At 45.4% G+C, this 23,224-nt stretch overlaps 1 protein-coding gene across 1 annotated transcript in view; it reads right to left on the minus strand.

Annotated features, from left to right (window-relative positions):
• OBSCN (obscurin, cytoskeletal calmodulin and titin-interacting RhoGEF) overlaps positions 1 to 23,224 on the minus strand; it is a 281,809-nt gene that overhangs the window by 216,298 nt on the left and 42,287 nt on the right. The window contains exons 10-18 of the mRNA XM_043541677.1: positions 18,468 to 18,743; positions 17,490 to 17,765; positions 15,577 to 15,852; positions 9,548 to 9,823; positions 7,921 to 8,196; positions 6,453 to 6,728; positions 5,636 to 5,911; positions 4,781 to 5,056; positions 3,431 to 3,706 (exon numbers count right to left, since the gene is read on the minus strand). Of these exons, the coding sequence (XP_043397612.1) occupies positions 3,431 to 3,706; positions 4,781 to 5,056; positions 5,636 to 5,911; positions 6,453 to 6,728; positions 7,921 to 8,196; positions 9,548 to 9,823; positions 15,577 to 15,852; positions 17,490 to 17,765; positions 18,468 to 18,743 (2,484 nt within the window). The remainder of the gene's footprint in view (positions 1 to 3,430; positions 3,707 to 4,780; positions 5,057 to 5,635; positions 5,912 to 6,452; positions 6,729 to 7,920; positions 8,197 to 9,547; positions 9,824 to 15,576; positions 15,853 to 17,489; positions 17,766 to 18,467; positions 18,744 to 23,224) is intronic.

A 23,224-nucleotide genomic window follows, 5' to 3' on the forward strand; every position in this document is an offset into this window, starting at 1 on the left:
TCGTCCCCACTGGATCCTGTCTTCTGAATCTTGCGAGAGGATTTTATATGCTAATACAAACCCAACATAGCCGCTAATATGTACAATTCATGTCATTCCATTATTATTATTTGTGTTATCGTAGAGCAGTGGTGCCCAACCTTGTTACACAGGAGGACCACATAAAACCTAAGCACAACCTTGTGCGGGCCAAACAGATTCTACATATTTTAATATGATTTAAAGGCACCTGTATTGATTTATATTTTAAGTTCAGCTTGTTTCGTATGTATTTAGATAGGCTGTTTCTATGTACAATATTGTCTGTTTACACACTTGTGTAAACTAAAATGATGTAAACATGGCAACAAAATGCTAATGAATCAGCCAGTAGTATATGGTGTTGAAGCAGGCTGTGGGCCCTTATGAAATGCTCTGGTTGGCCATGTATGGCCTGCAGGTTGGGCACCCTTGTCGTAGAGCCTGGGAGTCCCAGCCCTAGACCAAGACGCAACCGTGCTAGGGGCTGTACAAGCAAAGAACAAAGAGACAGTCCCTGCCCCAGATGTATGGAACTTAATTTTAAGTGATGGAGTTCTTCCCAGTTGCAAGTTTCAGTTGTTTGGATTTACCTGAGTGGCATGGCACTTGCTCACACCAATTCTCTTTGGTGAATTCACTTGAATTTCACCACAAATTAATACCAAGAGATGTGGAGGAAGGACTATCTTGGGGTTAAGGCACAGGAGGAGGAGTCAGAGGACCTGGTTTCCATTCCTGACTCTACCACAGATTTCCTTGTGACCCTGGGCAAGTCACTTAGGATGCCAAACCTGTTGCCATTGAAGTATTTGGCAAATCTCCCGTTGATTTCAATGGGAGCAGAAGCACATCCTTATTCTCCCTGTGTTTCAGTTTCCCCATCTGTAAAATATGGATAATACCACCTATCTCACAGAGGTGTGCAGAGGCTCAACTAATTAGTGCTTGTAAGACATGTTAATAATGTATCTAAGCTACTTATCTGGCCCCTACTACTGCAGCGTCTGAGCATCTCACAATCTTGTATGGTGTTTAGCCTCAGATGGCAGAGCCCAACCTGGTTTGCCCGAGTCGCAGGCTCCTGTCTTAGCCCCTGGACCATCCTTCCTAGCAACATGCATGGAACTGGTAGAGGAACCTCTGTAGGTAAATGGCACCCTTCACGTGAGGATTTCCGAGCCCTTTGCACACACCAATTAATTCTCACAATGACCCTGGGATGTAGGGAAATATCAGCATGCTCATTTCCAGCTGGATTAAAGGCAGTTACATACAGGTTAAGTAACTTGCCCCAAAGTCATGCAGGAAGTGAGCAGCAGAGTAGAGTGGAGCCTAGCACGTAACCACCAGACCCATTTACACAAACAAACCTATCATGTCTCAGCCTTATGCCAGAAGCCTTGAGTAGCGGAAAATCCTTAGGCTTGCATCCAAGGTTACAGTATGTACTCATGCAAAGCTCTGGTATTTCAGCCAGAAGCACTTCATCATCCATCATCTTGAGAAAAACCTTTGTGCTAAAGCTATGGAGCTCTCTCGTATACATAGATGCAAACAATCAGTGCCTCTTGCTGGAAGTATTGCATTGTTGTGTGCACTGGCCAAGCAGGAAACGGCAATTAGCTCCTGGCTTTAAAACAAAAAAAAACAAAACAAAAACAACTATGATCCGCCACAGGAAGCTAACATGAGCTCTTGTTTCAAAGAGTGTAATATGATTCTTGGCCAATTTCTTCCTCTCAGTCTCGTATTTATAATCTGTCATAATTTTCCTCTCCCACCTTCACTAATCACTAAAGATTGCCTTGTCTAAAATAAAAAAGTGATCTGTGATCTCACACCCTCCACCTGCACCTCCTACTTAACCCTGCAGCCATGTCAGAAGGCTGAAACGATGTTACAATCATTACCATCATTTTCGTGGCAGAAGAGTGGGATGCCACAAACACAATATAATGACCCAGATTTGGCCCTGACTTACTCCCAGGACAATTCCAGTCACTTACAGCTAGAATAAAGATATGACACAAGAAGTGAGGATAAAATCCAGTAAGCCCCTACAATGCACAGAAAACGTTTGGCAAGTTTGGGAACTACGGTGGTAGAATCTAGTGCTGGGTAAATCAGTTCAGATAAATAAAAGAGGAACAGAAACTTTGCCTTAAACACCAACACAATTTTCTGTCCACTTTTTGTTATTTAAAAACTAACCCCACAGGTAACTTTTCACTTTCTGGTTCAGACAACAACTAGATCAAACATTACCAGAGCACAATGAGATGGCCTATTCTCACTGTACTGCTGACCTTGCCAAAAGCAGGAAGCACCAGAAGCGTTGTGAGATAGCCTGTTTTTGTGAGATTTTAACATGACTAAATAGCAGAAAGAGACTCAAATAAATCCTCTTACGTTCAGAGGAGCTTCTGAGCTACCTGGAGGTTCATCTGAACCCAAACGCCAAATCTCAGACTTTGCATTTCACCAAGACCACCATTCAGCAAGCTACTGCAGGACCTGCATAACTTTAACGGAGAGGAGCAATCCCACTGAAGGCAGCAGGATTACAACTGAGCTGGAAGTTATACACACCCAGAAGGCCTAGTTGCACACTGCAGTAGAGTGCTTGTAGTGGGGCACCTGCCCCACTCCTGCAGAACAGGGGATAAAAGCAGCCCTGGAGAGGGCTGCAGCGTGGAAGAGGCGTGAGAACAGCTGGGGGAAGCTGAGTGAGTAGCTGACCACAGCTGTGGCCAGCTCAATCAGGGCCCAGCTGGCCCTGATAAGAGGGCTCTGGGCCAGAAGCAGAGGAGTCTCACTCTAGCCCTGGAGTGGGAAGGGCTAGCTGCCTGGGAGTAAGGTACTGAAGCAGAGCAGGGCTGGGGAATAGGGCAAGGGAGCTGGGGAGCTCCAGCCTGGTAAACCGCTAGGCTGCAGGCCTTGGTAAAGGCCAAAAGGTACTGGGGCTGCAGAGGGACAGCCCGAGGATAGGCAAAAGCAGCAGGTCCTACCCCCTTGCCAATGATGAGTGGCCATTACACTGCAGTCTGCCCCAGTGAGCAGGGGCTAGACGATGACTGGCAGTAGCCACTGAGGCAAGGTGGGTTTAGAGGGTTGGGGGCTCCCCCGGAAGGGGAGATTGAGTGTGTGGGGGTACTGCTGGGGCAGAACCCTGAGGTAAAGGGACACGGCGCCAGCGGCAGGCAAGACACTGGCCTGCAGAGGGTGCTCCGTAAGCTGGAAAAGAGCTAATTCCCAGACGACCAGCAGGAGGTGCTGTGGCGGTGAGTCTTCACTTCACTACAGTGCTAGAGGACCATATATTGCTTATTTAACATCCCATCACTCACAAAGAAACGCTCCCAGAAGAGTGGACAATAAAATAACAAATAAAAGTAAGTGTCTCTCTCACCTGTGACGATAACCTTGAAGGTCAGTTTCTTGCCTGCGGCCTCACAGGTGTACTCTCCAGCGTCTTTCTTCTCCACCTGCTCCACGACCAGACGCCGGGATTTATCCTCAGACTCCACCTTGAATTTCTTGCTGGAGGTGATCAGTTTCCCATCTTTGTACCATTTCACTTCAGTCTTGGCCTGGGTCACCTCACAGCTCAGGGTGACACTCTCTGTCAGGGCGGCCTTCACCTCCTTCTGCACCTTCTCCTGGTTTGCAAACACCTCTTCAGGCTCTGCAAGGGGGAGGGGGAGAAGCCATTTAAAAACCTAATGCCCAGTTAGAGCTGCACAAAGTATTCCCAACACAACGTAAAGCCCAGGAGCGGAGCTGCGTCACATTGCATGCAATTTTGAAATGGGCCCCATTTTGTTAAATTCAAGCCCCAGATGCAACACTTCTCCTTCCACCAATCGTGTTTCTGATGCTACATCATCCAGAAGAAATGAAAGGCTCCAGAAGAAATACAGTGCCTTGTATATGTAACCCCAGCCAGCTCAGAGTGGCACTTTGTCTCCCTCTAGTGGTGGCGAGGCCAGCTAGAGGTGTGCCTTTTAGGTGAACAGGAGAGGCTCACTCGTTTAGCTGAAGAGGTCTTAGGTTTGATCCCCAACACAACGAATGACGTGGTCAGCGTTACACAGATACAATGGGCTTGAACAAACGTGCATCGAATTTGAGAACACAGCTGGCACAGTTGCTCACACATCGGCATTTCTGAATGCCATTCATCAGTTAGACTCATGCCTAGCCACCACTGTGGTAACTGCACTTATGACTTAGGTACGCAGTTATAGCTTCCCAACCAGATAATGTCTGTATTGTCAGGTGATCTCAAAATCCAAGAACATGAAATTTTATGTTTTCATAAAATGAGGGTCTGATTTCTCTCTCACATACGCCTGCACATCCAAAGTAACTCCTTTGAAATGAGTGGAGTTACAGTGGTGTAAACTCAGTATAAGTGAAAGCTGATTCACACCCCATGGTTATTAATTGGGCCTCCCCTCCAAATGCTGTCCTTGTTTATACCCTGCCGTCCATTCACAAAATAACACCAAACTCATTGAAATTCCCCCTTATAGACCTGATCCTCAGCTGGTATAAACCAGCATTGCCACACTAAGGTCAAGACAGCATTGCTCATTTACACTAGTTAGGGATTGGGCCCCATCTGTCTTCCGTTCAACTGTTCAGAATAAAACAGCAAATAATATCATATCGTTCAAATTAACTCAAAATATTTGAAGGAGAAAATCAAAATGGCAGGTCACAACAGAGAATACCAATGTAAACACCTCTCTCTCACCTGTGACGATAATTTTAAAGGTCAGTTTCTGGCCTGCAGCCTCACAGGTGTACTCTCCAGCATCCTTCTTCTCAAGCTGATTCACGACCAGATGCCGGGATCTCCCCTCACAGTCCACTTTGAATTTCTTGCTGGAGGTGATAAGTTTCCCGTCCTTGTACCATTTCACATCAGACTTTTCCTGGGCCACCTCACAGCTCAGGGTGGCGCTCTCTGTCAGTTCGGCTTTCACCTCCTTTTGCACCTTCGCCTTGTTTGCAAACACTTCTTCGGGCTCTGCCAATGGAAAAGGAATTACAGGGTGAACTCTGTCACTGATACAGTGCCATCCAGAGACTATTAAAGGAGAAGGTGTGGAGAAGCTGACAGCTCTTCTTCCTGAGACAGTATTAGCTAAATGTCTCCCCCACTTTGCCTGAAATTTCAGCCTTAACTAAGGAGCTTGTATGATATCTCCTTCCTAAATCAGCCAACCTGAATCCTCACATTCCTCATCTCATGATTGCTCTGGAGAGTGATCATTCCCTAAGGAGTGCTACACTGGCATTAAGGAGAAGCCAGGGTGACTCATATGGATGCCATGAGACGTTCAAAATCCCAACCTCAAAGGGAAAATCTTACACTGCTGCTGCAAAACACCCACCGACTACGAAGATTCAGGCGCCTTCCCCATTTTACCTGCTTACTCTGAGAATTTATTCTTAACATTGTGGCAAAATGCAACATCTCTCCAAAAGCTCTCTAGACTCAGAGCCGAGGTGCCAGCAGGGCAGGAAATTCAGCTTACTCTAGAATGCTGCAATCAATAACGGCAGCAAATCAGTCCTTAAGTTGAAAGAAAATACTCTCTCCTACCAGTGACAAGAACTTTGAAGGTCAGTTTCTGGCCTGCGGCCTCACAGGTGTACTCTCCAGCATCCTTCTTCTCCACCTGCTCCACCACCAGACGCCGGGATTTGCCCTCAGACTCCACTTTGAGTTTCTTGCTGGAGGAGATCAGTTTCCCGTCCTTGTACCATTTCACTTCAGTCTTGGCCTGGGCCACCTCACAGCTCAGGCTGGCGCTCTCTGTCAGGGTGGCCTTGACCGCCTTCTGCACTTTCTCCTTGTTTGCAAACACATCCTCTCTCTCTATCGTGTAAAAGGAATTACAAGGGCTTAAACTCCGTCATTGATGCAATGCCACCCAGAGAACAGAGAAGGAGAAGGCAGGGAGAAGCTGACAGTTCTGCTTCCTTAGGCTGCTTCCTGCACGTCTCCCCCACTTTGCCTGATCCCAAGCAATATAGCGACAAGTACAATTTCAACCTTAACTATGGAGCCTGTAGGGTGTCTCCTTTATAATAAACCAACCCGAACCCATACATTGAAACTCTCAACAGTGCTCTGGAGAGTGACCTCAGATCCAGATCTGAACTTATCGGCACAGGGCTCCCTTTAGTTTTTTCACCAACATCTTCCTTACAAACCTTTCCCTCCCCTTAGAAACCTGAATGGACACTGATCTTCTTTCCTTTAAGAAGCACTGTTGGTTTTAAAAAGTCATTCATTGTATATCACTCAATAGGGAATGTCTGAGCCAAGATACCACCAGTGCAGGATATTCACTTTATTCTACAATACTTAAACCAACAACAACAGCAAACTGTTGAAAGAAAATATTGTTTCTTACCTGTGACAACAATCTTGAAGGTCAGTTTCTGCCCTGCGGCCTCACAAGTGTACTCTCCAGCGTCCTTTTTCTCCACCTGTTCCACCACCACCCGCCGGGATTTGCCCTCAGACTCCACTTTGAATTTTTTGCTAGAGGTGATCAGTTTCCCATCCTTGTACCACTTCACTTCAGTCTTGGCCTGGGCCACCTCACAGCTCAGGGTGGCGCTCTCTGTCAGGGCGGCCTTCACCTCCTTCTGCAACTTCTCCTGGTTTGCAAACACATCCTCTCTCTCTGCCAGAGAAAAGGAATTACAAGGCTTATGCTCTCTCGCTGATGTGATGCCATCCAGAGAATCGAGAAGGAGAAAGCAGGGAGAAGCTGACAGCTCTGCATCTTAGGCAGCTTTTGATTCACATCTCCCACCTCTGCCTGACCCCTCCCAACATCAGTGCAAGTCCACGTACAATCTTAACTGTGGATCTGCCAGCACCTCTCCTTTATAATAATCCACCCCAAATCCCCAGACTCCGCTTCTCATGATTCCTCTGGAGCGATCTCGGATCCAAATATGAATGTATCACCTCAACCCTCCCTTTAGCTTATTTGGGCTGAGATGTTCCTTACAAAACTTTCCCACCCCTCTGATAGCTGACATGACCAACATTTCTTCCCTCTGAGGAGCGCTGTTACTTTTTAAAGTAAATGAAGGCATTAAAGAGAAGCCAGAGTGGCATGGATGGATGCCCTGCAGGGTTACCACCTGGCAGATATTTGACAGGCCTGGTCATTGTTTTATGGATTTGCCAGTTGCCAGAAAAATAAATTTCATTTCCCAGGGTTTTTTTATGTGGGTCTAAAGATTTGCATTATTATCATAACACAATGGGAGATCTAATGTTAAAAGTTTCTGTGTCCAGCTAAAGATGCTGCAGCGTTCCCAGTTCTGCCGTTTAAGCGATAACAGGTCAAAGGTGTTGAAAACACAGCAGCTGGCTGCCCACCAACACACAAGTGCACTGCCCATGGGTAAGAGAGATGCTTTGAGTTACGCAACAGTGAGGAGATGTACGATGTTATCAATCTTATCTATATGTGTTACTATAGAAACTATAAGCTGCTGTTGAAGGGGGATTGTGAAGTCGCCTTGTGGTTGGAGTTACAGGGGGTTTGCCCTCTGTGTGGGCGGGTGCCTTTTTTTTTTGCTTTTCAAAGGTGGTAACACTAATGCCATGCAGAAGTTCAGAATCCCAACCTAGTTTGGAAAATACTACGCTACTGCTGTGAAACGCCCACCGACTAAACAACGATTCAGTTTCCTCCCCAGTTTATCTGCTTGCTCTGTTCATTTCTTATCGATATCATGGCAAAACCTAAAATCTCTCCAAGATGCTACCAGTGTAGGAAACGCACTTTATTCTACCATATTCAAACCAGCAACGGCAGCAAATCAGCCCTTAAGCTGAAAGAAAATACTCTCTCCTACCAGTGACAAGAACTTTGAAGGTCAGTTTCTGGCCTGCGGCCTCACAGGTGTACTCTCCAGCGTCCTTCTTCTCCACCTGCTCCACCACCACCCGCCGGGATTTGCCCTCAGATTCCACTTTGAATTTCTTGCTGGAGGTGATCAGTTTCCCGTCCTTGTACCATTTCACTTCAGTCTTGGCCTGGGCCACCTCACAGCTCAGGGTGGCGCTCTCTGTCAGGGCGGCCTTGACCTCCTTCGGTACCTTCTCCTTGTTTGCAAACACATCCTCTCTCTCTATCGTGGAAAAGGAATTACAAGGGTTAAAACTCCGTCACTGATGCGATGCTACCCAGAGAACAAAGAAGGAGAAGACAGGGAGAAGCTGACAGCTCTGCTTCCTTAGGCTGCTTCCTGCACTTCTCCCCCACTTTGCAGGACCCCAAACAATAAAACTACAAGTACAATTTCAACTTTATCTATGGAGCCTGTAGGGCGTCTCCTTCATAATAAACCAACCCGAACTCCCACATTCAAACTCTCATCATTGCTCTGGAGAGTGACCTCAGATCCAGATCTCAATTTATCGGCACAGGGCTCCCTTTAGTTTTTTCATCAACATCTTCCTCACAAACCTTTCCCTCCCCTTAGAAACCTGAATGGACACCGATCGTCTTTCCTTTTAAGCAGCACTGTTCGTTTTTAGAAATGAATGATTGTTTATCACTCATAAGGAGAGGGGCATGGATCAGCGTTCACGTCACACTCCCTGGCAGTACCTGGCCCAAGCTGGGGAAGCAAATGATCCAACCAGAGGACTATATTTGGTGATGAATCCTGGTCACGTGCCACAGGAGGCATGTGGTGCATATACTAAGAAGAAGATTCATAAGGGAATAGCAGGGTTTGATTTACCTGTGCCCTGTCCCTTTAAGAATGGAAGGTCTGCGGATGGATTCTCAGGTGGTGATGGCTCTGGTTGCAGCAGCAGACTTCCGTGTGCCCTGAAAGGACTCAGCAGCAATGGGGCTTGTGCAAGTTGTGTTTGTTTTTGGATACCCAGCTTAACGAAAATCCAGATTTAAAACTGTCCCTGAGCCTGGCTCACAAAATGTTCCACTCCCAGGCCAGGGACAGCTTCAAATCTGGGGGCTTATTACACACAGAATCCAAAGACAGACAAACCCAGCTTGCACAAGGCTTTCTGCCACACAGTCCTTTCACACCAGATTTGACTGCTGCAATCAGAGCTGTCCCCTTTGAAGACCTGGGCAGACCATCAATTTTTAAAGGGACAGGGCACAGGTAAATCAAACCCTGACATTTCCCTTGGAGTGAAACAGTGGCATTAAGGAGAAGCCAGATGAATGCCAAACAGACATTCAGAATTCCAACTTCCTCTGGGAAATCTTACGCTGCTGCTACAAAACACCCACCGACTACGAAGATTCAGGCGCCTTCCCCATTTTACCTGCTTACTCTGTAAACGTATTCTCAATATTGTGCTAAAACCCAACATCTCTCCAAAAGCTCTCTGGACTCAGAGCTGAGGTGCCAGCAGGGCAGGAAATTCAGCTTACTCTAGAATGCTTCAATCAACAACAGCAGCAAATCAGCCCTTAAGTTGAAAGAAAATACTCTCTCCTACCAGTGACAAGAACCTTGAAGGTCAGTTTCTGGCCTGCGGCCTCACAGGTGTACTCTCCAGCGTCCTTCTTCTCCACCTGCTCCACCACCACCCGCCGGGATTTGCCCTCAGACTCCACTTTGAATTTCTTGCTGGAGGTGATCAGTTTCCCGTCCTTGTACCACTTCACTTCAGTCTTGGCCTGGGCCACCTCACAGCTCAGGGTGGCGCTCTCTGTCAGGGCCGCCTTGACCTCCTTCTGCACCTTCTCCTTGTTTGCAAATACATCCTCTCTCTCTATCGTGGAAAAGGAATTACAAGGGTTAAAACTCCCTCACTGATGCATGTTAGGATATAGATATTCAGGCCTGTCTGTAAAGGCCTATACTCTAAGAATTTTGGTGTATTCTTATCACTTGGCTAGTTATAGAGGTATAAAAGAGAGAATCAAAATCACTGTCTGCTGGTGTAAGGGCCTTCTCTTACTGTGACAGTCTGAGGCCCTGTGCTTAGGCTAAGGCCTTTGGCTAAGCAGCAGAGGCAGCCGTAAGCTAGGAAGCGACAGGTCACATCCTCACATTCCAAACTAGTCACATTGAAAGAAGGTGCTATTGGGCTCTTAGGAATACAATCCTGTCCTGATAATGCCTATCACCTCCAGAGAAAGGGAAGTGCCTAGAAAATGTAAAAGGAATCAGCATCCTGTCTGGCAAGAACTCACTTATCAATACTGGGATGTGAAATCCTCACTTCTGTATTGTTTTGTCATTATAGTTCCCACTTTGCTATTGTTTGTCTGTATAATCTCTGTCTGGTTCTGTGATTGTTCCTGTCTGCTGTATAATTAATTTTGCTGGGTGTAAACTAATTAAGGTGGTGGGATATAATTGGTTACATAATCATGTTACAATATGTTAGGATTGGTTAGTTAAATTTCAGGAAAATGATTGGTTAAGGTATAGCTAAGCAGAACTCAAGTTTTACTATATAGTCTGCAGCCAATCAGGAAGTAGAGGAGGGGGCCTTGGTGGGAGGGGGTGGGCGTGGGAGAGATGGGAACAGGGAATGGGGGTGGAGAAATTGGAATCATGTTTTGCTAAAGGGGGAAGTGGGAACAGGGAATGGGAGTAAGGAAACTGGAATCCTGTTTTGCTAAGGGCAGGAATGGGAACAGGGACACAGGTGTAAGGCTCTGTGGTGTCAGAGCTGGGAAGGAGGATACTAAGGAAGGAAACTGGAATCATGCTTGCTGGAAGTTCACCCCAATAAACATCGAATTGTTTGCACCTTTGGACTTCGGGTATTGTTGCTCTCTGTTCATGCGAGAAGGACCAGGGAAGTGAGTGGGTGAAGGAATAAGCCCCCTAACATCTTGGTGCCGTGACTCGGATGCATCACATTGGATAGGTGAGTGGCAGCCTGTAAGTCCCCCTCCCCAACAGTCCGCGCAGCTGCTTGGAGGGGGTATCGCGAACTCTCGTGATGGTAGTTGCGGGTTCTGGCAAGCCAGGGTAAAGGATTTTTTGGATAAATGGATAAGGAAGAACCAGGACCCATACCAGGTGCAGGGGTCAACCTGGGATGAGATTAAAAAGGAAGTGTTAGGGGACCCAGAGGTATGGGGGGTGGCTGAGGAGCCCACCCTCCTTGGTATATGGTTAGTGGAAGAAGGTCCCTGCCCATGGGGACTGAATGCCTTCCAGGGAAAGGAGGCACTTCAGTCTGCTTGTGAGAGGTTTGAAGTAAGGGCAGCATTATGGGAAGCTGCCAGTAATCTTTCAAGTTTGGTGCTGCTTCAGCAAGGGCTGCTGAAGGGTTGTAAATTAGTTAGGGGTAGTGAAAGATGATTTGGCACAAAAGGGTTTATAGTCAAAAGCAGAGTTAACAGACCACCTTTAGAGACTGGATCTGGGACTTGGTCCTGGGGGAATGGAAAAAAAAAAAAAAAAAGTTTCAAAGTGCAACCTGCCTTTCCACAGTCTTTTGTTTTTCTGAAGTTTTAATGGAGGGTACTTTGGATACTTATGTGAGATGTCAAGAGGGAAGTTTTTGTTTAATGGTAAAACCCAGTTATATAAATGTAACTGTATGTGCAACTCTGTGCAGTCACATTGGATGGAAGCTTGGTAATTAAATTATCCAAGGGGGTCAGGTCGAGTGGCTACTACCACCACTATGCTTCTGTCCCCAGAAGCGTTTACAGCTATTCTGAGGGAAAATGGGCCCTTTTCCCACAGAAATGGTCTATAGGGGACTGCTGCAGGCAGCAGGCAGAGGGAGAATCTGATCAGAATTATTTGACTTTTGGGTAATGTAATCAAAATCAATAAAGGATGTAAGGGGTTTCTATTGGAACTTAACTTGGCTGCCCCTGGTTGTGTCTAGTTGTACAAGATGGAAGTGTAATTGGGGTACAGTTGTGTAAAAAAGGGTAATCACAGTGCAAGAAATGTTAGGCAAAAGAGAATTTTGTGTGTGTGCACAGGTAAAAGAAAAGGAAAAGGGGAGGAATGATGGGAGCACTGAGCCTGGGGGTGGCTCTGGGGGATCAGATTGTTGCTTTGGTGGGTGTGCATGAAAACTGTGGGCATGGGGGAGGCAGTTACACCTTGTGTAAAATTAATTTGGCTAATATGATGTTATGGAGGTTAAACTATATGGAAGGAATCTGCATTTTCCCAGGACATGTGTGGTCTATATTGGAGAAGGGGTAAAAGAAATGCAAATAAAACATGGTACTTAATTAAAATCCTATTAGGGCTCCAAAAGGAGCCACAATAGGTTGTGCTTTCTTTTTCAGATCTGTGTGTTTTGGAGCAGGAGATGAAAGTGGAAAGTAATCAGAACTCTAGTGGAAGTGGAATGTTTCCCTTTTAAGACACTCTCTAAACTGCTAACAGCTTTGGATCCAAAAGCAAGCTAGTAAGCCTCTGTGTGTAAATGCAAATTACCTAGCTGATGGGCACAAAGGAGCTGCAAATAATGAATACATCCGGTCAGCAAACAAGCTACTAGAAGACTCAGATTATGGCCCTCTAGGAAAGGGAGCTGAAAAAAGTCAAGCCTGAAAATAAGGGGGACAGGTTAACCTTAAGGGGGCGTGTCTGTGTGTGTGAGCTATTACCTGAGAATAATCTTAAAGCTTGGTACAGCAGAGAAACTATTGCAAACTTGGTCTGTTGTACAAGAGGGGAAACTGAGGTACACCACCTCATGAATTTCATAAATGACCAGTGAGTGAGGTAATTCACTAGCCTGACTATAGAACAAAATAAGGACAGCCTGGAGGTAATTCTTCTGTTTTTCCTGCAATTAGCAAGGAAATTTGTAAAAGAAAGTGGTATTATTATTAAGCAATAATCTGTCCCCACCAGGGGGGTGGAAATTGTTTCTTTTGTTTTTCAGACACTCTACAAGCAAGCTGGCGCCAGCAGGAAGAATAACTCAGAATACCATGGATCTATGTTTTGTGTGTTTGTCTGTGGTGTTTGTCTTGTTGCTAGCATTGTTGTGTTTTAATGAACAGAAAACCTCATGATGTGGGTGGGGGATGGCTTCAAAAGGCTGACCTTGGTGGGAAGATGTGTATGGGAATGCAAAATGCTCAACTAGGAGGCCAGCACCTGTGTAATAGCTACCGTGGTACCTGGAAAAGCCCTATGGAACTAATGAGAAGGGGAGGAGCTCACTGGGAATCAATGGAGGGGTGTGTAAAATAGTGTAAATCAACAGAAGATGTTTGGATGTGCCCTCTCCTGTGACTATAGAGGAGCCTATGCAAGGGGTGGACAATTGGGTGTACTGTGTATAAGGTGTTTTGCTGGGAATGTACATATTACTGGGAGCACAATTACACCAGCCCATAACCAAACTACACACATCTACATGCTGCTATATGGACTTTGGTGCACAAATGGATCTGTGAATCTTATTGCTGTGAATAAGCCAGGGCTTACTGCCTGATTCCACACCAAGTGGTCAAGCTGGTTTGGACAATATCCCATTTCTCTGTGAACATTCAATGGACTTATGATATGGACAAAAGCAAGCAAAACCTCCAGGGGCAGCTTGTTGCAACTGCCAGCAACTGGACACGAAGGAGGAGAAGCAGTGTTTTGGGGGTGTCTCGGATGTTGGACCATACTGCAGTGGTCAGGACTCAGTGTTGCTGTGGATTTTGTATTGTTAACTGTACTTGTGTTACGTTGCATAGGGAGATAACCTATAAGTAATGTAATAAGCCCTCCTCCTATAAGTAATGTAATAAGTGTACTAGACAACCCGGACTCAACCTTCTCGGGCCCACTATAATGGGAAGTCTGGAACACTAACTGGAATAGGTGTGGTATGCCCGTACGAGAGAAGGTGCAGGGCACTATACTACACAAGGGGCAGTGGGACAAATGGAATATCGACACCTTCCACCTTGATGCCTGGCCCTATCAGGAAATGTGTCGCCATATGTCCTATGCTTTTCCAGGGATACCTGGGCAGGAGGATCCCAAAAGAAAAAGAAAAAAAGGGGTGGAGTGTTAGGATATAGATATTCAGGCCTGTCTGTAAAGGCCTATACTCTAAGAATTTTGGTGTATTCTTATCACTTGGCTAGTTATAGAGGTATAAAAGAGAGAATCAAAATCACTGTCTGCTGGTGTAAGGGCCTTCTCTTACTGTGACAGTCTGAGGCCCTGTGCTTAGGCTAAGGCCTTTGGCTAAGCAGCAGAGGCAGCCATAAGCTAGGAAGCGACAGGTCACATCCTCACATTCCAAACTAGTCACATTGAAAGAAGGTGCTATTGGGCTCTTAGGAATACAATCCTGTCCTGATAATGCCTATCACCTCCAGAGAAAGGGAAGTGCCTAGAAAATGTAAAAGGAAACAGCATCCTGTCTGGCAAGAACTCACTTATCAATACAGGGATGTGAAATCCTCACTTCTGTATTGTTTTGTCATTATAGTTCCCACTTTGCTATTGTTTGTCTGTATAATCTCTGTCTGGTTCTGTGATTGTTCCTGTCTGCTGTATAATTAATTTTGCTGGGTGTAAACTAATTAAGGTGGTGGGATATAATTGGTTACATAATCATGTTACAATATGTTAGGATTGGTTAGTTAAATTTCAGGAAAATGATTGGTTAAGGTATAGCTAAGCAGAACTCAAGTTTTACTATATAGTCTGCAGTCAATCAGGAAGTAGAGGAGGGGGCCTTGGTGGGAGGGGGTGGGCGTGGGAGAGATGGGAACAGGGAATGGGGGTGGAGAAATTGGAATCATGTTTTGCTAAAGGGGGAAGTGGGAACAGGGAATGGGAGTAAGGAAACTGGAATCCTGTTTTGCTAAGGGCAGGAATGGGAACAGGGACACAGGTGTAAGGCTCTGTGGTGTCAGAGCTGGGAAGGAGGATACTAAGGAAGGAAACTGGAATCATGCTTGCTGGAAGTTCACCCCAATAAACATCGAATTGTTTGCACCTTTGGACTTCGGGTATTGTTGCTCTCTGTTCATGCGAGAAGGACCAGGGAAGTGAGTGGGTGAAGGAATAAGCCCCCTAACAATGCAATGCCACCCAGAGAACATAGAAGGAGAAGGCAGAGAGAAGCTGACAGCTCTGCTTCCTTAGCTGCTTCTTGCACGTCTCCCCCACTTTGCCAGACCCTGAACGATATAGCTACAAGCAAAATTCAGTTTTACCTATGGAGCCTGTAGGGCGTCTCCTTCATAATAAACCAACCCAAACCCCACATTGAAACTCTCATCCTTGCTCTGGAGAGTGACCTCAGATCTAGATCTGAGCTTATCGGCACAGAGCTCCCTTTAGTATTTTTCCAACATCTTCCTTACAAACCCTTCCTTCCGATTTTAAAACTGAATGGACGACTATCTTCTTTTCCTTTAAGAAGCACTGTTGGTTTTAAAAAGTCATTCATTGTGTATCACTCAGTAGGAAATGTCTGAGCCAAGATACCACCAGTGCAGGATATTCACTTTATTCTACAATACTTAAACCAACAAGAGCAGCAAACTGTTCAAAGAAAATATTCTCTCTTACCTGTGACAGTGATCTTGAAGGTCAGTTTCTGGCCTGCGGCCTCACAGATGTATTCTCCAGCGTCCTTCTTCTCCACCTGCTCTACCACAAGACGCCGGGATTTGCCCTCAGACTCCACTTTGAATTTCCTGCTGGAAGTGATTAGTTTCCCGTCCTTGTACCATTTCACTTCAGTCTTGGCCTGAGTCACCTCACAGCTCAGGATGGCGTTCTCTGTCAGAGCGGCCTTCACCTCCTTCTGCAACTTCTCCTGGTTTGTAAACACATTCTCTCTCTCTGTTGGGGAAAAGGAATTAAAAGGCGTATACCCTCTCGCTGATGTGATGCCATCCAAAGAACAGAGAAGGAGGAGGCAGGGAGTAGCTGACAGCTCTGCATTTGAGGCACCTTTTGCCTCACGTTTCCCCACCTCTGCTTGACCCCTGCCACCATCAGTGCAAGTACACGTGCAACCGTAACTATGGACCTGCCAGCACCTGTCCTTTATAATAATCCACCCCAAATCCCCAGAGTCCACCTCTCATGATTCCTCCGGAGCGATCTCAAATCTAAATATGAATGTGTCACCTCAAGCCTCCCTGTAGCTTATTTGGGCTGAGATGTTCCTCGCAAAACTTTCCCTCCCCTCTGACAGCTGAGATGACCAACATTCCTTCCCTCTGAGGAGCGCTGTTATTTTTTTTAAGTAAACGAAGGCATTACAGAAAAGCTAGGGTGGTTCGGATGGAAGCCCTACAGACGTTCAAAATCCCAAACTAGTTTGGAAACCGTTATGCTGCTGCTGTAACAATGCCATCCAGAGAACAGAGAAGGAGAAGGCAGGGAAAAGGTAATGATTCCTGAGGCCGTATTAGTTTCAGGTCTCCCCCACTTTGCCTGACCCCGAACAACATAACTACAGGGACAATTTCATCCTTTACTGAGGAGCTTGTATGGCATCCCCTTCATAATAAACCAACCTGAACCCCCACATTCAGATGCTCATGATTGCTCTGGAGAGTGATCTCAGATCCAGATCTCAATTTATTGGTGCAGGGCTCCCTTCAGTTTATTTCATCTTCCGTCCAAATATTTCCTTCCCCTTTGAAACCTCAAGGGATGAATATTTTCATCCCCTTTAAGTAGTGCTGTCAACTTTATAAAGTCCTTGATTGCATATTACTCATAAGGGAATAGCAGGGTTTGATTTACCTGTGCCCTGTCCCTTTAAGAATGGAAGGTCTGCGGATGGATTCTCAGGTGGTGATGGCTCTGGTTGCAGCAGCAGACTTCCGTGTGCCCTGAAAGGACTCAGCAGCAATGGGGCTTGTGCAAGTTGTGTTTGTTTTTGGATACCCAGCTTAACGAAAATCCAGATTTAAAACTGTCCCTGAGCCTGGCTCACAAAATGTTCCGCTCCCAGGCCAGGGACAGCTTCAAATCTGGGGGCTTATTACACACAGAATCCAAAGACAGACAAACCCAGCTTGCACAAGGCTTTCTGCCACACAGTCCTTTCACATCAGATTTGACTGCTGCAATCAGAGCTGTCCCCTTTGAAGACCTGGGCAGACCATCAATCTTTAAAGGGACAGGGCACAGGTAAATCAAACCCTGACATTTCCCTAGGAGTGAAACAGTGGCATTAAGGAGAAGCCAGATGAATGCCAGACAGACATTCAGAATCCCAACCTCCTCTGGGAAACCTTACGCTGCTGCTGCAAAACACCCACCGACTACGAAGATTCAGGCGCCTTCCCCATTTTACCTGCTTACTCTGTACACGTATTCTCAATATTGTGCTAAAACCCCAAAGCTCTCTGGACTCAGAGCTGAGGTGCCAGCAGGGCAGGAAACTCATCTTACTCTAGAAAGCTTCAATCAACAACGGCAGCAAATCAGCCCTTAAGTTGAAAGAAAATACTCTCTCCTACCAGTGACAAGAACCTTGAAGGTCAGTTTCTGGCCTGCAGCCTCACAGGTGTACTCTCCAGCGTCCTTCTTCTCCACCTGCTCCACCACCAGACGCCGGGATTTGCCCTCAGACTCCACTTTGAATTTCTTGCTGGAGGTGATCAGTTTCCCATCCTTGTACCATTTCACTTCAGTCTTGGCCTGGGCCACTGCACAGCTCAGGGTGGCGCTCTCTGTCAGGGTGGCCTTCACCTCCTTCTGCACCTTCTCCTGGTTTGCAAACACATCCTCTCTCTCTGCCATGAAGAAGGAATTAGAAGGGCTTAAACTTCCTCACTGATGCCATCCAGAGTCCACAGAGGGAGAAGCTGACAGCTCTGCCTCCGAGGCACCTTTCACCGCATGTTTCCCGCCTCTGCCTGACCCCTGCCACCATCAGTGCAAGTCTATGTGCAACCTTAACTATGGACCTGCCAGCACCTGTCCTTTATAATAATCCACCCCAAATCCCCAGACTCAACCTCTCATGATTCCCCTCGAGCGATCTCAGATCCAAATTTGAATTTATCCTCTCAAGCCTCCCTGTAACTTAGTTAGCTGAGATGTTCGCTGCAAAACTTTCCTTCCCCTGTGGTAGGTGAAAGGACCAACACTTCTTCTCTTTGAGGAGCACTGTTATTTTTTCCAAAGTAAATGAAGACATGACAGAGAAGCTAGGATGCACTGATGGATACCACGTTCAGAGTTCCAACCTAGTTTGGAAAATGTTATGCTATTCCTGCAAAACACCCACTGACTAAGAAGATTCAGCAGCATTTTACCTGCTTACTCTGTAAATGTATTCACAATATTGTGGCAAAACCCAAAGTCCCCTCAAAAGCCTCCTTCACTCAGAGCTGAGATGCCAGCAATGTAGGAAGTGCATCTCACTCTAGATTGCTTTACTCAACAACTGCAACAAATCAGTGCATGAGTAGAAAGGAAACAATCTCTCCCACCTGTGATGATAATCTTGAAGGTCAGTTTCTGGCCTGCGGCCTCACAGATGTACTCTCCAGCATCTTGCTTCTCCACCTGCTCCACCACCAGATGCCGGGATTTGTCCTCAGACTCCACCCTAAATTTCTTGTTGGAGGTGATCAGTTTCCCGTCCTTGTACCATTTCACTTCAGTCTTGGCCTGGGCCACCTCACAGCTCAGGGTGGCGCTCTCTGTCAGGGCGGCCTTCACCTCCTTCTGCACCTTCTCCTTGTTTGCAAACACTTCCTCAGGCTCTGAGATGGGGAAATTAAAGAAGAACCACAGAAGGAATAAAACTATCATGGGCAATGGACTGTTACATGTATCTAGTGTTTTTAAAAAATAAAGTCATTCGTCTGATGAAACATGGTTCTTATAGTTCCATACTCCATTAACAGCATATTATCAATGAACTCTCTACCCCACACCCCCAAGGTTTCTCCAAATCCTTGGTATCTTGATACTCTCTTTAGGTAGGCAGCCCTGCATATTTTCCAGCTTTCAATATTAACATCCAAAAACTGTTTCTTTTGTTGTTGTTTGAAGTGGGGTTTTTTTGGTTCATCTTCTTGGGGATAAGCCAACCCCATCACATTTGCAGTGCTGCTGTGGTCTAGTAATATGCCATTGAAATCAGCTCTCTGACATTTGAAGTCTTTAAATCAAGATTGGTATCTCCCTCTTAAATATGCTCTAACTCAACCACAAAATATGGGCCTAATGTAGGAAGTAATGGGTGGAATTATTAATGGGTGGCCTGGGTGATGCAGGTCAGGCTGGATGATCACAGCAGTTTCTTTCGGCCTTCAAAATCTATGAATGTTGAGACACACATGGTACATTCAGCAGTGTAGCAGGGGGATTTTACCTTAATGTATCTAGTATATTTGGCAGCAAATGAAGTATTTAAATACCCTTACTTCCAAAGTAGAACCTTAGTACTTTTACCTCAGCAAATGAACTGGCATTGAAAGGCTATCATGGCTAATAAATGATAAACTAAATACACCCATTTAAAGGATATGGTCAGCCATCTTGCTAACCAATGACTAGCAAGTCACTGTTTGATAATCCCCACAATTTATGCCATAGTTCTCATTGCCTGTCTGAGAGTGGTTTATATGGAACAGTTTCTTTCTTCCTGCATATTGTACTTAATGTTGTTTTATATCTTTTTATTTAAATGTTGATTTACTGTCTGCATTAATACATACATGAAAAGCGGTATGATTCTCCTTTCCCACCAGTGTAAATCAGAATTGATTGCATTGAAGTCTAAAGATTGCACTAGTGTAAAACTGATGTATGGGAAAGGAGAATCAGGCAGTAGGTATTTAGGGACAGATTTTTAAGCAGTAGTTTCCATTTTTGCATCCACTATTTGTGGCTTAAAAATAACCGCTTATGCAATTTAGGTGATTCACATATTTAAATTGATTTACAGACACAGTCAGTACTTAGATATCGAAATGTATTACAATGGATGCAAGTTATTTGCACTCAGAATTACAGGGGCAAAAAAAAGCGGCCCAGTTAACACTGGTCTGAATGTTAGACTTTTGTGAATATGGACTGACTAGACATGTACATATTAATACAATAATTCACAAAATAGCTCACATAACTGGATGTCATCTATTTGAATGATCAAGTAACAGGCCATACATATTACAAATGAATGATTTCACCTCCTAAGTCTTACTTTTCCCCTTTAATATTAGACATGTTATATATTGTGAATAAAGTTGCTAATTGCCAGTCAATATAATTGAGCTACTCTGCTAGGGTCAAATTTATCCCAAGGTTAACTCCACTAAATTGATACTAGGAATGAATATGACCCTTACAATTCACAAAGGGACAGAAATACTTTTAAAGTTAAGCAAGATATTCAATTAAGCTGGTAAAATAGACATATTATCAGGTCCTCAGATGGCATATGTCAGTGTAGCTCCATAGAAGTCGCTTATGATGATTTACACCAGCTGAGGATCTGGCCCCTCTATACTAGGATTTTATGAGCAAACACTATGTACAATTAACTTTAAAATCATGTCGATTGCAGAACCAACTCCTTGGTGACCATATGTGGTCCAGTGCACAAGGTTGTAGATGCTCAGTTCTTGTTTCCCTTAACAGGACGGCGAGTGGCTACATCCCTGGTGGGTTTTCACCTTCTTCTGCAGCATAGGGCATGGGTCACTTGCAGGTTTAAACTAGTGTAAATGGTGGATTCTCTGTAACTTGAAGTATTTAAACCACGTTTTGACGACGTCAGTAACTCAGCCAGAGGTTAGGGGTCTATTATAGGAATGGGTGGGCGAGGTTCTGTGGCTTCCAATATGCAGGAGGTCAGACAAGATGATCATGATGATCCCTTTTGATCTTAAAGTCTATGAGTCTATCCCAGTGCGTCACACTGAATATTTATCCCTTTAAAAGGAAAGGTTTTGTGCTTCCAGTGGAGCCCTGGCACACAAGAACTGTGAAAACCAAGGTGAGTGCAATGGTAACCAGATAAATTAAGACCCAGAAAGTCACGGCACTTCTGGAGAATCCAGTAAAATAAAGATTTCTGCAACTAAAGCACCAGCCACTGAAAAAGAACTGATAAATCCCTCCTGCCTTTCAAGGTTGGATCAGTTTTCCAATGAGCTGCTGATGGACCTGCATGTCACGTTACAGTCACATGTATGTGAAACACAGCAATAGTAACTGCATAGTGCTCTCCGGTTACGACAGGGGAGGGGTAAGATGCCGCATTATCCCATGCAGCTCTGAAGTCACCCTGTTTGAAAGAGAACTGAAAACACTGGAGTTCTCATGCAAACGACACTCAGTCATTCTGAGGCTTGACCAGGGCAGCCATTTTGTCCACTGGCTACATCTCCGAAATTTTCTGTGGCCTTTCATCTGCAATGGCAGACCACCAGGGTTTCTTTCATTTTTTTAAAATCAACTCCTGCTCTGCAATCTCCCCTCCAAAAGCTTCCTTCCTAGTCTGAGCCCCACTAAATTGCAACAGCGGCCATCTTGGCTGACACTGGGGACTGAACTAGGGAACCCCCCGAGCTAGAGGCACAAGCTGCTACAGCTTGAGCTAAAGAGCCAAACCTTTGTAGCTGAGCTCTGTAACAAACTCACCTTCTCTGAACACATAACACACTGGCCAGTGGGTTGTGGGGCACTTGAAGCCACAGCAGTGTTAGCAGGGAGCAGAGATACACCATGTTGGGGCAGCAGGTCCCAAAGGTGTTCTGCTTACAGAAGACTGAGGCAAGCAGAATGTCTCCCGGGGCAATGAAGGAGCAGCAAAGATTGCACTCTTTACAGTGGAGCTGCACCCCGTATTGGCTCGGACCCCTAGTGGGCACGGAAGTAGGAGGGCCCCTGGCCTCCCAACATTGTGGCTCCTTTGTGTGTCTAATAAAACATTATTTATTTGTGTTACAGTCACACCCAAAGGCATCAATCAGGATTAGTGTCCCATTGTGCCCGGTACAAGCACAGGGATCTGGGGATGAGACCTTCTTTATATAAAGTAAAAAGTAATTAAGCACAACTGCCTCTCTGCCAGGCGGAAGCTAGTTTTTTGTCTTTTCAGTTTTAATTGGGGAGCAGACAAGGTGATCATAATGGTCCCTTCTGATCTTACAATTTATTAATGAATTGTTATCCCGTAGCCTAATTTCTACCTTGATTAATAACCACACTGAGCACATCATGTTTGCAAAGCACTTTATGTTCCATAGCCTGTGGAGACTGATGCAGTGAGGGGTAGTGATTTAGCCCAGACAGACACAGTAAGTCCCACTGGGACTCGAACCCAGGTCTCCCAAGTACTACCCCCTATGTCACTGGTAGCATTATAATTACACAGCACCTTGCCCCTGTGTGGCTTCACAGGGAGTCATCTACCACACCAGCAGAAGCACACCCAGAATCTGTCCCTAATCTAACCTAATACCAAATAAATCACTGGAAGGTTTTTGTTAATGTCCAAATTCCTGCTGTTTTAAGACAACGGGAACTGTGCTGGATTGGATCACCAGTAGCCTGCTTCTGGCAGTGGCTTATACCCGATACTTCACCAACAGGGGAAAAAGAGATACCATAGAGTAGAAGAAATGGATATGAGACCAAATAGATGAGAAGCGCTTGATTATATTGACAGATAGCGAGGGTCAGATTACGGGAGGGAAGTGCTGATATTCTTTGCTCCAGATTCACCTATAATCCAGAGCAGATGGTATTTCTGCTAAAATGATCAGAAATAAAACAGTAATGTTGTCATTCAATCCTTCGTCGTTAGTCTTCAGAATTAACACCAGAGCAGCTCAAACTGTTTATTGCAAATAATTTATCGGGCTAATGTATCCCTCTTTCAACGGGCTAATTATCCACAAAAGACTTGGGTTTGAAGGAATCTATTTGTTACTCATGTAAGCAGTGTCAGGATGAGCTCCACCCTGACATCTGGTGGTGAAGTGTGGCAAGTTGTGGAAAAGAACTTCAGGGCCGATCTCATTTGCATAGGCACACCCACCCTGCCTAGAATGAGGCCATAGCTGCCCAAATGGTCACTTTGGCTGCTGTGGGATCCCCAGTATCTCTGTTATTGGGGCAGGAAGAATAAATTGTTATTACCCTGATTATGGGAACTGTGCTTGGAACTGTACTTGGCCTTTTGTTATGATGGAGGGACTCACCATCAACTAAGTAGCACTCGCTAGGC

This window comes from Chelonia mydas, chromosome 2 (assembly GCF_015237465.2).
Source record: "Chelonia mydas isolate rCheMyd1 chromosome 2, rCheMyd1.pri.v2, whole genome shotgun sequence".
NCBI lineage: Eukaryota > Metazoa > Chordata > Testudines > Cheloniidae > Chelonia > Chelonia mydas.